The 15,159-nt window shown below is 44.9% G+C and overlaps 1 protein-coding gene across 5 annotated transcripts in view; it reads right to left on the bottom strand.

Moving 5' to 3' along the window:
* Window positions 1–15,159, bottom strand: part of AMOTL1 (angiomotin like 1) — a 164,136-nt gene that overhangs the window by 20,109 nt on the left and 128,868 nt on the right. For all 5 annotated transcript variants that reach the window (XM_057552091.1, XM_057552092.1, XM_057552093.1 and 2 more), the window contains 2 exons: window positions 4,588–4,733; window positions 1,042–1,191 (listed from right to left, as the gene is read on the bottom strand). In XM_057552091.1, the coding sequence (XP_057408074.1) occupies window positions 1,042–1,191; window positions 4,588–4,733 (296 nt within the window). The remainder of the gene's footprint in view (window positions 1–1,041; window positions 1,192–4,587; window positions 4,734–15,159) is intronic.

Genomic DNA, 15,159 nt, shown 5'->3' with positions numbered 1-15,159 from the left:
GGCCCTATCCACCAGATAATTCCATGGAGTCCTGTCTCGCATTTCCCTGGTTCCAAACTTAGAGCACATTCTTCTCCAGCTGCATAGGGGGCTTTGCCCACCGCGCTGGCTGATGACACACCAGGAGCCCTTGACCCGCTTGTAACGGAGCCCGGCCCAACTATAGGACTTCTCCTCTTGCCAAGGCCCACGAGGACCCTGGGCTGGGGTGTTTTACTCTGAGTTTATTTGTAGCTGAATTACATGAACAGCTGTTACCAGGAGAAACAGGGAGAGGCAGAAGGACAAGGAGCTTATGGCCAATATTATTTTCTAGGGATAGTCCTGACTCCTTCCTGTCCTTTACCTCTGAAAACTCACTGATGATCCGGTCCTCCCAATTTCACCCCCGTTCTAGGTCCCCCGGGGACTCCCACTGTCACTACACCCTAGATGACACTAACAGCCTTCAGGCGGGCCTCCCTGACTTCAACATCTGTTCCTCCAGCCCCTCCTCTGACACCGCCAGAGGGCTCCTCCCCTGATCCTACAGGGAAAAAAAAAAAATCCAGTCTCTCAACCTGACCAAAAGCCCTCCACGAACTGGCCGTTGCCTCCAGCTGGTATGCTCCCGCAGCTGGCTGCCCCCAGCTGTCCTGGACCCACCATGTGCCTCTCATCTCTCTCCTCCATGCATACTCCTCCTCTACCTCCGACGCTTCCCCCAGAATGGCCAACAAACTCATCCTTCCAAGTCCAACTCAAATGTCCTCCACTGTGAAGCCGTCTGCACTCGCATTCCCCCATACCCAGCCCCCAGGGTTCACCGCTTTCTCTCCCTGTCCAGACGTTTGTCTCTCCAGGGAGTGGACTTACTGGCTCTTCCACTGGCCGCTGTGCTGGACCACGGAGGACAGCAAGCTCTCGTTTACCCCTCAATCCTCAGGGCAGAGCGCAGAGCCTGGCGGGCAGCAGGTGCTCGGCTCCGTGGCGTTCACAGAACGCATGCGCCAGACTCCGAGGGCCCCGCCCCGCCCCGCCCCGCCCCGCCCCGCCCCTCACCTGCTGGGTCCTCAGCGCGTCCAGCTCCCTCTCCAGCCAGGTGCGCAGTCTTCGCTCCATCTGTTCCCGCTTCTCGCACGCGGACTGCAGCTGGGTCAGGGCCTGCTGCAGCTTCTCAACCTTCTCCACGTATGCCTGCTTCTCTCGGAGCTGAGCGGAGGAGGAGAGTAAAAAGGAACACGGAATTTAGACAGTGATCCTCAAAGCTGGGGTGGAGATGGGGGCTGTGTGTGTCAGAGTACCTCGAGACGCTATTTAAACTACAAGTGCACGTACCTTCGCCACTCCTATCCCTCAGGTGTGCTGGGACAGAAAAGATTTAGACGAAGGCCACCAGTTACACCTAAAACAGCTGGGATGCTAGGAACTGAAGACCCTAACAGGACACCTGCTTTCAGTCATTTATACAGCTCTGAGCTCAATCCACGGTTATTGCTTAGCCATTATAGCATCAGCAGGCATTGGAAATGAGGTTAATAAAGATTTTTTAAATGTTATAAGGAAATGCTTATTCTATAATGTTAACTGAAAAATCCAGAATCAAAAATTATATACAACATTATCACAACTATGCCTGCCTATCTATCTATCTGTCTATCATCTATGTATGAAGAAAGACTGAAAGGAAATAAAAGCATCAACTGTGTTTGTCTGTATGGCAGAATAATAATTTCTCATCTTCTTTACTCTCTTCTGTATTTTTCAAATTTTCTATAACTACCAATTACTATTAGAAAAATTGTGTCTGTATGTATTTATGCATGTGTACCCATTTGTGTATGTGTGAATGAGTATGACAATATCTGATTATAGATACTTGTGGAGTAATTTCCTCCTAAAGAAGTCAGAGCCCTTTACGGATGACAGCCCTGGAGAGACAGGAAAGGCCTAATGAACACGCAAACCACACAATCACTGAGGAGAGGCAAATTAAGGTAAAAATTGATTTATGTAAATGTCACATCAGGTATGGATTTAGACTCACTGATCAACCACTTCAAATTCTGACCCTCAGACTTTGTTTTCTTCCAGTTAGGAGTTTGGCCCATGTTCATGAATCCCAGGCACATTTCTAACTTTCTGGGGATTGACTGGTGCCAAAAATCAGACTGAGGCTTTTCCTTGATCTGGTCCTGGGTGAGAAGACACCAGATGCTATTTCCTGCCACTCTGCACCTGGACATGCAGATGCCTTGCAGGTGATTCAGATCCTGAGTTCAACCCATGATTGCACTGGCAAGTTGGAACATGCTAGCGATTTAAGTGCTCGCTGCAAAGGGTGGTTTCTGACTTAGCAGGCAACCCTGCCAGGAGCAATGCCTGTGCCCTAGCCAAAACCACTGCGATAAAAAACGAGGTGCTTCTGACCTTTGGCTGGGGGCCACGGACAGCAACTTATAGCCTTTTCTATACCTGCTCTTGGGATTAGTTTTCATCTGACTCTTTCATTCACTGTGCCTTTGATTGTTTGAGGACCTACTAACTGCAGGTTCCTATGCTAGAAAAGCCTCATCTGATAAACTATTTTGTGAGTACCATTCATACACCACTTACCATGTCGTAGACTGTATACCATTCTCTGAGTGTGTAGCCCCTAGAATATAAGTGCCACGAGATTTGTCTGCTTGGGGCAGAGTGCACAATATGTCCCCAAGGCCTGGAACAGCACCTGGCATCCAGTTGGTACTCAATAAGTATTTGTTAAATGAATGAGTTAATATTATCACTAACCAACCGCAAGATTCTTGGAGGCATCGATCTCTCTCATTCACCCTTGGATCAGCCTTAAGTCTAGCAAGGAGTATATAATGATGACGATGAGTAGTGGCAACAGTAATTAATCAGCCAACATTTTGGAGGCACTACCATGCCAAGCTTTGTGCTTTATATGCAGTATCTCGTTTAATCCGCCCAATAACAATAGAAGGTAAACTCTTTTATTACCTCCATTTAACAAGTGAGAAAACTGAGGACTGAATAGGTTGGTGACTCACTCAAGGTCACACAGCTGATACACCACCCATCTGACTCACGTGGTCTGCCTCTAGAGTCCAAGCCCTTAACCATCATGGGAAGTTATGGTAAGCGCTCAGTGTGAGCCATCTAAACTGAGTTAAGATCCTTCAAAGGAAACTTTAATAAGAACAAGGAGGGACACTGGAAGCCAGACACATGAGACATTTTGGAGAAGTTACATATAATCAATCAAACACAGATCCTATATAGATATAATGATGAGAAAAGACCCATAATGCTGATGATAAAGAACCTGTCTTCAAGGAGTTCACAACTTTTGCTTTAACAGAAATATTAAAATTAAAATATTTCAAAATTATCACTTTCCTTCGCTCCATACATGGAGATGGAGCCTTGATAAGTGCCCTGAGAATGAGTTCTGGCCTCCCTTCCTCAAAGCAGACCTCCTGTCCTTCAGGGGTTAAGGTCACTTTCTGTAGCAGATGTTTTCCTATTTAATGAGTTGCTTGCTGGTGACAAGGAAGAGATTCTGGGGGCTGTTGCCTGGGATCCTCATGCTAGTATTAAAACTGTACATAGGACTTGTGGGGTTTAACGGGACAGGTTGAACGGACAAGACCCTACTGACTTAACAATCTTCCCCTTTAGCTGCATTAGCCTTGAAGCTGAAGTTTGCTGAGACACCCAAGCCACCTGGCGCCAGGAGATGTTTCCTGAAGGAACAGCTTTTTATTGTCGACAACAACAGCAACAGCAGTTGGATTAATAACAGTGCTGTTTCCTGCGTGCCAAGCACCAACTCGGTCCTGGTGGAGAATATCTCGGTCATGCCGCTCTGTGACTTTGAGTTTCTACTCTCCACGGTGGGTCTGCTCGGCTCAGCCTCACCACACACAGCGGATGCAAGAGGCTCTCCTGTGCTGCTGTGTCTACAGCCCGGATCCCCTAGGCGGCACCTCAGGAGTGGTCATTCTACTTCCCCAGTCAGGCTTAAAGGCAAAGTCTACTTCTTGAAACTTCATCTAAAGGCTGGATTTCATCAGAAACCGCTAAACCCATCACGCTTGAGCGGCATCAACGTTTCCTGGATTGGGGGGTCATTACCCGGCCAAGCCAACTTCTGAAAATTGGAGACAGGTTTGCTGAACACCACCCCAATCCCACCCCATCAGAAGACTTGGCCTTTTTTACGCAATCGAGAGCCCAGAGACACAGCACTTGAACTGTTAATTGAGTCTCTTTTCTCCACAGGCACCAGTGGTTCCCAGTCCTTCCATTTATTTTCAGCCTTGGACACCTGCCAGCCAGTGGGCAGCAGCCTGGGTTTATGGCTGAGACTGAACTCTTTGCTGATGGTTATTCATGTCTGCCTCTCATCCTCTGCCCGGCTCTGGGGTGGATAAATTCTGTTTTTATTCATTTTTATTTGGGAGGTCACCTACATCGCTCGCCTGACTCAACTCCCTTGGAGTTGGCTGTGGTTAAATTTGCTGGGTTAGGAAACGGAAACGGAGGCCCTCGGCGCTCTGCGCACCGCACCCCACCCCACGCCCCACCCCGCGGGCTCACCTCCTCTTCCAGCTTGATGACCCTGGCCTGGGCGTTGCTCAGAGCCTGGTCCAGGATCTCGATGTGTCTCCGGTGGTCCTCACTCGCGGTCCGCACTGCCGCTAACTCCATTTCTAACTTCTCCTTTTCCTTCAAGAATTCTTTGTCTAGAAGGGAGATGGGAACAAAACGACCTCTATCAGAAAGCACTCACCCTCTGGGCTCATTGCCAGTCTACATCTGGCAAGGATTAAAAGTAAAAAAAGCATACAAAAAGTAGAGGGCTGAATTACTGCCTTTGCTCCCTATTCATAGCGGTGGTGTGTAAAGCAAGGATTTTCTCAAAAACCACCGTCAACTATAGGTATAGTCCAGGTCACAGTTCCAGAGAGGAACGGCACAAAAAGAACCAGTGACCCTGTGTTCTCAGGGGCTCACTTCTGTACAACATTTACTTTAAGGCTTCAAATTAACCTTGGACCTATGATTTCCTTTCAGGCTCACAAGCTCTCCAGCTTCTACCTTCCAAACCAGTAATGGAAAGGCAGGCAATACTAACGATAATACTAACGCTCTCATTCATAGAAACATAAACCAAGGTCCAGAAGGTTAAGCTTTCGCTCTGAGGCCGCCAGTAGAGGGGAGCTTCAACCCAGGCCTCCAGTCTTTGGCTGGGTCCTCTTCCATATGACCTGGCCTCACCTTTTCTCTTAGTTCTGCTCAAGAGAGGAAAGACAAAGTGCTCTGGATGTGGGGAAACAGCTTTCCTCTCACTCAGTGACACTGTAGCTGCCGGTGATCACTGCTGCTCTGCACAGGGAGAGAGAGGCTGCCTCGCAGTGGCTTCCACACAGCTCTCCTATAGACTCATCCACCAGTTTCCTTAAGCAGGCAGGGCCCCCGCTGTCACGAGATCAGTATTACTTACTGAAAACATTTCTCCTGTTACAAAAGCAATGCAGGCATGCCTCAGAGATGTTGCGGGTTCCGTTCCAGACCACCGTAGTAAAGCAAGTCACATGATTTGTTTTTGGTTTCCCAGTGTATATAAAAGTTATGTTTACACTATACTGTAGTCTATTAAATGCACAATAATAGCATTATGTCTAAAAAACAATGTAGGTACCTTAATTAAAAAATACGTTATTGCTAAAAAAATGCCCAAACAATGAAAACAGTAACATCAAAGATCACTGATCACATATCACCATGACAAGTATAATAATAATGAAAAAGTCTGAGATACTGTGAGAATTACCAAAACATAACATAGACACGTGGAGTAGATGCTGTTGGAAAAATGGCGCCAAGAGACTTGCTCAATGCACGGTAGCTACAGACCTTTAATTTGCAAAAAATGCAATAAAACAAAGCGCAATAAAATAAGGTATGCCTGTATATTTTATTTTTAAAGTAATTTAGAATATTTAGATATGCTGATTATAATATGGAAAAACTTGAATGGACTTACTGTATAAGATTAAGGGATTGGTTAAATAAACTACAGGAAACCCTACAATAGAATAGGATGCACCCAGTAAAGCTAAGTAAGAGAATATTAGTGATGAGGAAAAATATCGTCATTGTTGAAAAAAGGTGGTTACAAAACCCTATGCACACTTTTCCAAATTTGTAGAAAACAGGGTGTATAATTATAAGGGTAAGAGCAACAACAACAGTTAGAAATTGATTTCTCTGTGCCCACACCACTCAGATGCCTCGTACTGGTTATCTAGTCCTCCTAGCAAACCAAACTGAAACACCAAGAACCAAAGTCTGCAAAGCTATGCAAGCACGTGACAGTGGGTGGTTTCACTCATTCATGATTTCCTTGTATAGCCATTCAATCATTTAGCAAAGAGTTATCAAACATTAAGGACCAGCCTTATGGGCACTGAAGCAATAGAAAGAACGCTGTCTGTAAGGAGCGGGAAAAATGTGGTTTTGAATACAGGGCGAAGACACTTTAAGGCTGCCAATACTCAATAAACAACTCGTAATTTTAAAGCCGGAAGGGATCATAGGAAACATCACCATCCAGTTCCGCCCCCTTTGTTTTACGGGTGAGGAAAGGAAAGCCCAGGAGCAAAGGCACTCATCCAAGGTGCCCCGCCAGCTGGGGTAGAGCCAGGGCCAGATTCCGGGTCTCCTGATGGCCACTACAACGTCCTTCCCGCTTGACTGCGCTGCCCTTGCTTTGTGAGCTTATGTCGACGGGAAAGGGTGCAACGGAACAGCTTCGGAACGAACAGAATGAAGGAGCAGACTTGTAAAGCGAGCCTTGGCTGTGATGCCTAGGAATAATGGCGCCTCTCGGAAACAAAACGAGGCCACCAAGATTCTGACCCAGACGAGAGCATTACTTCTGGGCTCTTATACCCCATTGCAATGACCAACTGCCCTCCTCCTTTCTCCCTTTCAGTGGCATGAAATGCTGCCTCCGAAACTTCCTTCCCAGTGCATGGAGAGCGGGCATGCAAGAGGCCTAAACAAATGGGCCAGGAGCAGACCACTGGCTCTGGGCCCTACCATCCTCTGCCCAGGGCGGACCAGAGCATTTCACGCTTTCTGTGCAAAATTACTGACATTTGAGCACTAGCTCCCTGGGTTTGGACAACATCTGAACAGGCATGGTGCCCACTGCTCTTGTCCAGGCTCTGGAGGGCACCCGGGAGTTAGTTACTCAGTGGGCAGGCCTGGCAATGAACCACCGATTTCAGAGCTTCTACCTGCTTGTCAACCTAAGCTTAACAGTTCTTGTCTTTGTTGAGGGCAATCAAGGACACATCAATTTTGGCCAGAGGCAAAGTCTAGAGGCCAAAACCAGAGCTTCTTGCAGTTTTCAAATTGATGGTCATAATTATTGCTGCGTCACAATGACAAACATTTGGATTTCTGAATTAACAAATTCCCCTCCCCTCCAACACACATGCGCGGGCACACACACACACACGCACACACACACACACATCCAACAGTTGCTGTTCCCTTGATAGGCAGTATCATATTGTGGATAGAGAATGGACTTTAGCATCAGAAAGAACTGGGTTCAAATCCTAGGTGCACCACTTTCCAGCTCTGAGGCTTTGGGTACAGTATAACCTCTTTGAGTCTCAGCTCCCTCATCTATCAAACGGGAAAGATAACATTTAGATCATGGTGTTGTTGTGATGACTCTGTTGACGGAGATGATGCATATAAAGTATAAAAGGACGTAAATATCTAAGACTTTACCTGTTTAGGTCATTATTGATTCCCTGAGCCTAGAACATTGACTCAATAAATATTGTTGAATGAATGAAGGAATGAATGAATGACTCTCTACTGTGTGCCAAGTTCATTGCCGATGGTATAATAAATGGCAGCTCTTGTTAGCGTTTAGCATTTGGCATCCTTGGGATCTCCTGACAGCCTTTGTTATGCAGCAGTCCACTCTACCTCTGAAGCCACCACTCATCAGATGGCTGGTACTGACCTTGAACGTCTCTGGTTCCCTTCTCTGCCCAGGCTCCCTGAACCTCACAGTGTGCACATCAGGACAAAGATGTGGGTATCGGACGAAGACTCCATCCATTAGCTCTGGAATGCTTTATCAGGTCTCTGGAATTCATGGGTCCAAACATCTTTGTCCTGAGTTTGGTGACTTTAGACTTCAGGCTGAAGTAATATCAGTTAGTATCACTCACACTGGCTCAGAACTCCTTGTTCATTGACAGGAAGTAGTGTTCTCGATGGCAAAGTTTTAAAAACCGATGTTCATGAGTTGTGATAATAACAAAACCCGCTCATGTTTGTTGAATGGGTACTGTGTTCCAGGAATGGTGACTTATATTATTCCCTTTAATTACTCTATTTATATTATTTCCTTTAAGTTTACTCTATGAGGTAGGCGCTATTATTATTTCCATCTTCCAGTGGAGGAACATGACATTAAGAAAGGATAAGTAACGTGTCCACAGAAGTGACGCTCGTCAGTGGGAGAGCGAGAACCGGCATCGGCCTCTCTCTAATGCATGTTCACAGGCACGGCGCTATACTGCCTCTGCTGTGCAAGCGTGCCGGGATGAAGACCCACAGGATAACAGAAGCAGCGGGCGCGGGAGAGCGCCATTGTAACACAGCTCATTGTGGCACAAATTTAAGTATGTCACAAATCATATCCTGTATCTCAAAATACAGCAATTAATCCTCATGTGCGTCCCTTTGCAAATATTAATTAATTAAGCATCTGCTACATGGAGGCATTACAGAGAACTAGATAAAAGCATGGATCTAGAATCAAGCTTCCCAGGTTCATATCCAGCTCTACCACTTATGGTTTTGTGACATGAAGTAAACGAACGTCTTTGTGCTTCAGTTTTCTTGCCTTTAAGGTGAGGATCACAACAGTACCCACTTCAAAGTGCATATAGTTAAGTACCCAGTAAATGTCAACTGTGATAATGCCAAGGTTATTGTTGTTGTCGAAAAACTGTGATAAATTCTTGGGCTATATGGGGCGGAGGACGGAGCATTCTGTTCTCAGCCAGGTGGGAAGAGAGGCAGGGACACAGGCAGAGGCAATGTGACCAGCTGCTCCAACAGATGCTTGCGCAGGGACTGCAACAACACCGGAAGGACCCCTACCTCAGGCCAGGGTGTGAGGAGGAGGTGGTGTCCGGGCAGTGAGCCTATGTGGTGGGGGTCACTGTGCCCCTTAACTCCCTGGAGACACAGGAACTCGGTGTGTCAGAACCACTGGAAAAAGTTATCTCTTGGGAGATGCCAAGGGTGAGTCCCATGAGTGAAACCACCTCACAGGAAAAGTCCTTTCAGTCTTTTTATTAGCTAAGCCCCCTTGGGATGGATCTCAACAAAGATTAGCCTCACACTGAACTTTTGGCTGTGCTCCAATGTATATACTGAGAATTCCTAGAACAGGCAAGTTGACACAAGGGAACTCTTGCCCAGAATGGTCTGTTTACTCAGTGGATATGAATTACCCTCAACTGTGTGGAGCAGGGCGTTGTTTAGCCTGATGGCTCCGGTCCCATTTACACAGAGGATGTCTGCTCGCACACAGTTTATTCTGGAAACCACAGCGATGGCATGGGCTTTGTAGCCAGGCCGACCTGGTGTGATTCTGGCACCTTCAACATACTGGTTCACCTTGGACACGTGACTTCCCCTCTCCAGACTCCATCTCCTCAGATGGAACTAAGAAGATCTATTTTGCAGGACTGTTACGAGGATTAAAATGATGACCTGTAAAACACCTACTATGGGGCTTGGCACATAACAGATACTTAATAAACAGCAAGAGCTAAGACACATGACACCCAGGCACTGTGCCTTCAGTTTTACAACAGAACCTCATTTCCTGAATCCTTATATCAACTCCACTTGACAACTGAAAAATCTGAAGCAAGATGAGCTATGATACTTGCAACAGGTCAAATGGTAGTTGCTTTTGTGCCTCTACCCCTAGGTTAGTCTCTTTGTTTGAAAAAGAGCAGAAGTGGATGGAAATGAGAACAGGGCCCAGAATTCAAAGATGTTCCCCTTCCATCTTACCCTCCTTTGCCAGCTCTGCGTAAGGTTCGAAGTGGCCAGTCTGGTGAAAGAGTTTCTGCAATTACTATCTGAGCACTAAGCTTGACTGCTAGCTGAACCATTGGGTGGTGGACCCTAGTAACCTCTGTTGAGAAACAGGTGGAACATGGGCGTGGGATCTGGCAGTGGAGGTGTCAGGGCACCGTGCGCTGCACTGCTGGTTTTTAATGCAGTGCTCCAACTTATGGCTGGAGCTCATGGTGGGGTGCAATGTTGTAACCTGGCCCTTCTCAAGGAGGAATTGATTTTCTAGGCCTTTCCTGATATAATGGGTTTTTGATGCGTTTTTTCCTAAGCCCAATACAGCTGGAGGGACAGAGAAGTCTGGTTGCCACCAGCTTGACCAAGGGGTGACTAATTCACCAGAATGCTTGGAAGGCAAAAGAGAGGTGTTTCTCCAAATAGCATGATATCACCTATAGGTGGAATGTAAAAAAAATGATACAAATGAACTTATTTACAAAACAGAAATAGACTCACAGACATAGAAAACAAACTTATGGTTACCAAAGGGGATGGTAAGGAGGATATAAATTAGGAGTTTGGGATTAACAGATACACACGACTATATATAGATAACCAACAAGGACCTACTGTACAGCACAGGGAACTATACTCAATATCTTGTAATAACCTGTAATAAAAAAGAATCTGAAAAGGACTATATATGTATACGTACATACACATATATATACATACATACATATATGTATATATATATATATAAAACAGAACCACCTTGCTGTACACCTGAAACTAACACAAAATTGTAAGTTAACTATACTTCAATTAAAAAACAAAAAGAGGCAAGTGTGTCCTCACCTGGAGTAGACAGATTTCACAGTGGCTGCTCAGACAGCACTCCACTTGGAAGCATGTCTACTATACTCCTCCCTTCACAGGGCTAAGTTCTGAGCAGCCCGTCTGCATCACAAGACCCTGCTCACCGTCCCTTACCCACCACCCCCCATTTGACAGGATCACACCTGAAGGGCCCTGTGACCCGAGCAGAGTCACGGAGAGTCTCTGGTCTGGGACCATGTGAGGGGGGAGCCTGGGCGAGAGGGGGACGCAGACACGGAGAGGCAGGCGAGCTCTGAGGCTAGTGAGCACATCCGGCGTGTGCACTAGAGAAACAGAGTAAGCACACGGTGGAGAGTGAGGACTCAAGCAGATGGACGTGGAGAGATGGAGGAGAGTCCACGGTGAGAGGGAGAGCGGGAAACAGAGCCACACGGACAAACACGGAGCCCCCAGAACCATCTGCCCCTTGATTCTCACAAACAGGCCAGCCCAGACCCCCGGCCCCCGGCCCCTGGCCCCTGCGAGGCCTGCCTACACGTCCTGCCTGGGGCCTCCTTCACATACAAAGATACTTCTTTAAAAAAAAAAAAAAAAATTCCTCTTATCTGGGCCTAAGCTAGCCCAGTTGGATTTTTCTTTTTGTAACCAAAAGATCACTAAGACACTCTCTGTTGTTTCTTTACACCTCTATTCCCATCTCCACCAAGAAAGGACTTGATAGTAATGCCTTAGGGCAAGGCTGACCAACACTAATGGCACTGACTCTGGTAACTAGTCACTTCACCATGCTGATAAAATGGACTCCCTCTTCTGAAAAGATGTCTGGATAATTACTTGCCATTATTATCGCTTCCTAAAATGTTTCCTCCTGTTTCTTCTTCCTCAGGATTCTTTGGCCCTGAGTTCCATATCCCGGCACCATATCTTATAATTCTGAGCAGCTGCTGGGAAGGAGACTATTCCGAGGGTCAGCTATGATTTATGGGGTAACTGAAGTCAGATCCTCTTGGAAGTCCTTTCTTTTGAGGTTGTGGGAGTGGAAAGACAATAGGAAGGTATTCCAACTACTTCACTATCTGCAAAGCTATTTAGGTTCATTCTGCCTCAAAGACATGCTACCCTTGGAAGCTCATTCTTATATCTGCCCTCACCCTTCACCCCAGTTTGAGTGTCAAACTGGCAAACCCAGAAAGAGATCCCCAAAATATAAGCCAAACAGAGCAATGTTCACATCGTGTAAGAGTGATCTGTTCACATGAGGTTTATTTGATGCAAAACAACATAAGAGATGACCTACCTTTAAAAGCCACACTCATTCATTCAGAAATGAAAAAGCGATAGAATACAAAGCTGACCCCATACGCCCCTGGTTTGGCTTTCTGTTATCTTTTAAAAATTTGCTGATAAAGCTTCTCAGGTAAGGAAGCTCGTTATTTCAGAAAAGGGTGTTGGGCTCTCTGCCTTCCCTGTATGCATGTGCAGGTTGCCATGGTTCCAGACAACGGGAGACAAGGGTTGTGAGTGGGAGACTAAATAGGTCTGTTAACAAACACAGGGACACTCCAGCCAGGGCTTGTTTTAAATGGCTGAGAGTGAACTGTTTTAAAACGAATTCTGTAATAAAGAAAATTAAGAAGGGGAGTTCAACCAAACTCTGTTCTGCGGAGCCCTGGGAGAGAGAAGGATGGGGAGAGGAGAAAAGGGGTGCAGTGGGCCACGTAGGAAGGAGGAGGCTTCTGACAAACGCACCCCTGTCTCAACCAGAAATCTGTTTGGGTTTCATGCGTTTTACATACTGGGCTTCCAGATACGCTTCCTTTTAAACAAGAGCTCTGAGTTTGAAAGCCAGTGGCTCAGACATCACAAGAGAAACACAGATTTGTGGAAATGGCTGTTGTTAACATGTAGGGAAGACATTTTTTTGGCGAAATGAATCAATACGAGAAAGGGAGGCAAAGCCTGAAGCGTGAAGGATTTATTCAATCTTTGTTGCTCCAAGTTAAAAGGAAAAGAGAAACTTTCCCTTTTACAAAGTATTATGGCAGCAAAATTACTCTAACATGCAAATTAGTTTCCCAGGCCCACCCTAAAGGCTACACACTGCACGAAGCTTTTCTGATTCCTTCAGTAAAACAGATCTCTCCTGTATGGGAGAAGCTGCACACATACACTTTGCTGGGGGAAGTAGTTCTTTCAAGAGTCTTTATACCATATCCTGCTTGTACTCCAGGTACAGTGGCTGATGTCTGTCTGACTTATCCTTCCTACTGGGCTTACTTCATAATGTGTCTAAACCCCTCTATCTTTGTAGGACTTTAGGAATCTAAGATAGCGGAAGTGTTGCGTATGTGAAGAAAGAAATATGACAAGTTTAGGCAACAGTCACTGAATAAGAGGATCCTATCGATACAAGATCAAATTCTAACTGGATATTTAAAATAAAACTCAAAAATGATCCTTTTCAGATGCTTATCACTGGAAAGTAACAAAGCCTAACCACAAAATCTTCTATTAATCTAATGGAGGAAAACAACATATTTTGGTCTTAACATACTTAATTTATCTATTGCTCTTTAATACCCAGGAAGTGAGTTTAACACCCCAAAGTGCTACTTTTTGTAGCACCAAACGTAAAATATCTCAGGTATGATTTGGTAAAATATTTATTTGAATACCGGTAAAAGCTCTCTTAATATAACTTTTTCTAATCTACTCATTCTTCATATTGCATTTTTATTTTAGAAACTATACTTATACACCCAGGTATAAATCATAGGTATTTTTTTACCTGCCTAGATTTATACATATGTAGCCTGCAAACTCACTTGACTGAATATACACCCATTCATCCAGCTCAGCTTCCACATGTACTGTTCAACCTTCCACTTTATTTTTTTTTAACTTGAAGTAAAAATGTACTGCTACTTCTGTGTCACTGCAGACAGCGTAATAACAAATTAAGCAATGAATTAAAAAGGCCACATAAATACAGGATGCACAGGGCATTTGATTTTGACTATACACCTACGCGTGAATCGATTATCCACTAAACCTGATAACTTACACTTTCTATAACCTCCACAGAAGTCCTATTTTGCTTTCTCTTTTCTTAACACAAAAAAGATAAATAACATACACGTCTATTTCCAGGTATGACAAAGTAAGACCCTACCAGACAATCTGGCTGCCCCTGCAGAAAACAGCCATGAAGCCTGGATATAATGCAGAGAGCAATGACCTAACAGGAGGGAAAAGTGAGGCAGGCAGACAGATGGCGTGGGAGGCCACTCACTGCAGAGGACAGAGCTGCACCTGTGCTGGGGCTGGACTGTGGCCATTGTCACATTTCATGGCACTGTACACTTAAAATGTGTACACTTTACTGTATGTACATATAGGTATATATTATATACCTATATTTCGTTTAATTAAAGCATTATTATAATATGTACAATAAAACGATGTTTTCTAAATGGGCCCTTTGACGGGCAGATATGGCTTAACGCCAAAACCTGGCTGAAAGATAGAAGTTGATGCCGGGGAAATTGTAATATCTGGGACAGAAGTGACTCAATCTAGGACTGACCAGGGAGAAAGAAATGCATCACCTGCAATTATATGTTCTCCCTTCCTTTAACTTCTGCGACCCCTCCCATTGTCATTTTTGTAACTTGCTTTGAGCAGATCCTTTTATTCTTCTTCTTTCTACCAAACCACAGTCTTTGTCAGCAAGAAGAAAATTAGTAGCAGATGCAAGCTTATTTTTAATGGTCCAAGACCAAATTTTCTGAACTTAAAGCAAACACTTTGTCCTGTCAAAGTTCCTGGATTCCATTAAGATACAACTGTATGTTCTCCCTCCAATTCATGAACCAAAAATAATTTCAAAAACTAATTGTAAGAAACTATACCACAGGGTTACTCATTGTATTCTGCTCATTTTTTATTCTTATCATCCAGAGAACAAAGAGTTTAATTTCATAGACATTTTGAGAAAAATTTTAAGAGTCTAAACTCTATGCTGGTCTCAACAATTATTTTGTTTTTGTATCTGTAGTGGATTATCCAGCAAGGCCTTTTATTATAATTGGCTCTGGTTCAAAGACAGATGTAGAAGTCAGAAACACAGAATGTTCATTCCAGTAGTTAGAACTCATTTGAGATGACTTGAATACATTATTATTAAGTCACAGTACT

This window comes from Balaenoptera acutorostrata, chromosome 9, assembly GCF_949987535.1.
Source record: "Balaenoptera acutorostrata chromosome 9, mBalAcu1.1, whole genome shotgun sequence".
Lineage (NCBI taxonomy): Eukaryota > Metazoa > Chordata > Mammalia > Artiodactyla > Balaenopteridae > Balaenoptera > Balaenoptera acutorostrata.
The sequence above is the reverse complement of the archived record's forward strand: the minus strand, read 5'-3'. Positions and strand labels throughout refer to the sequence as shown.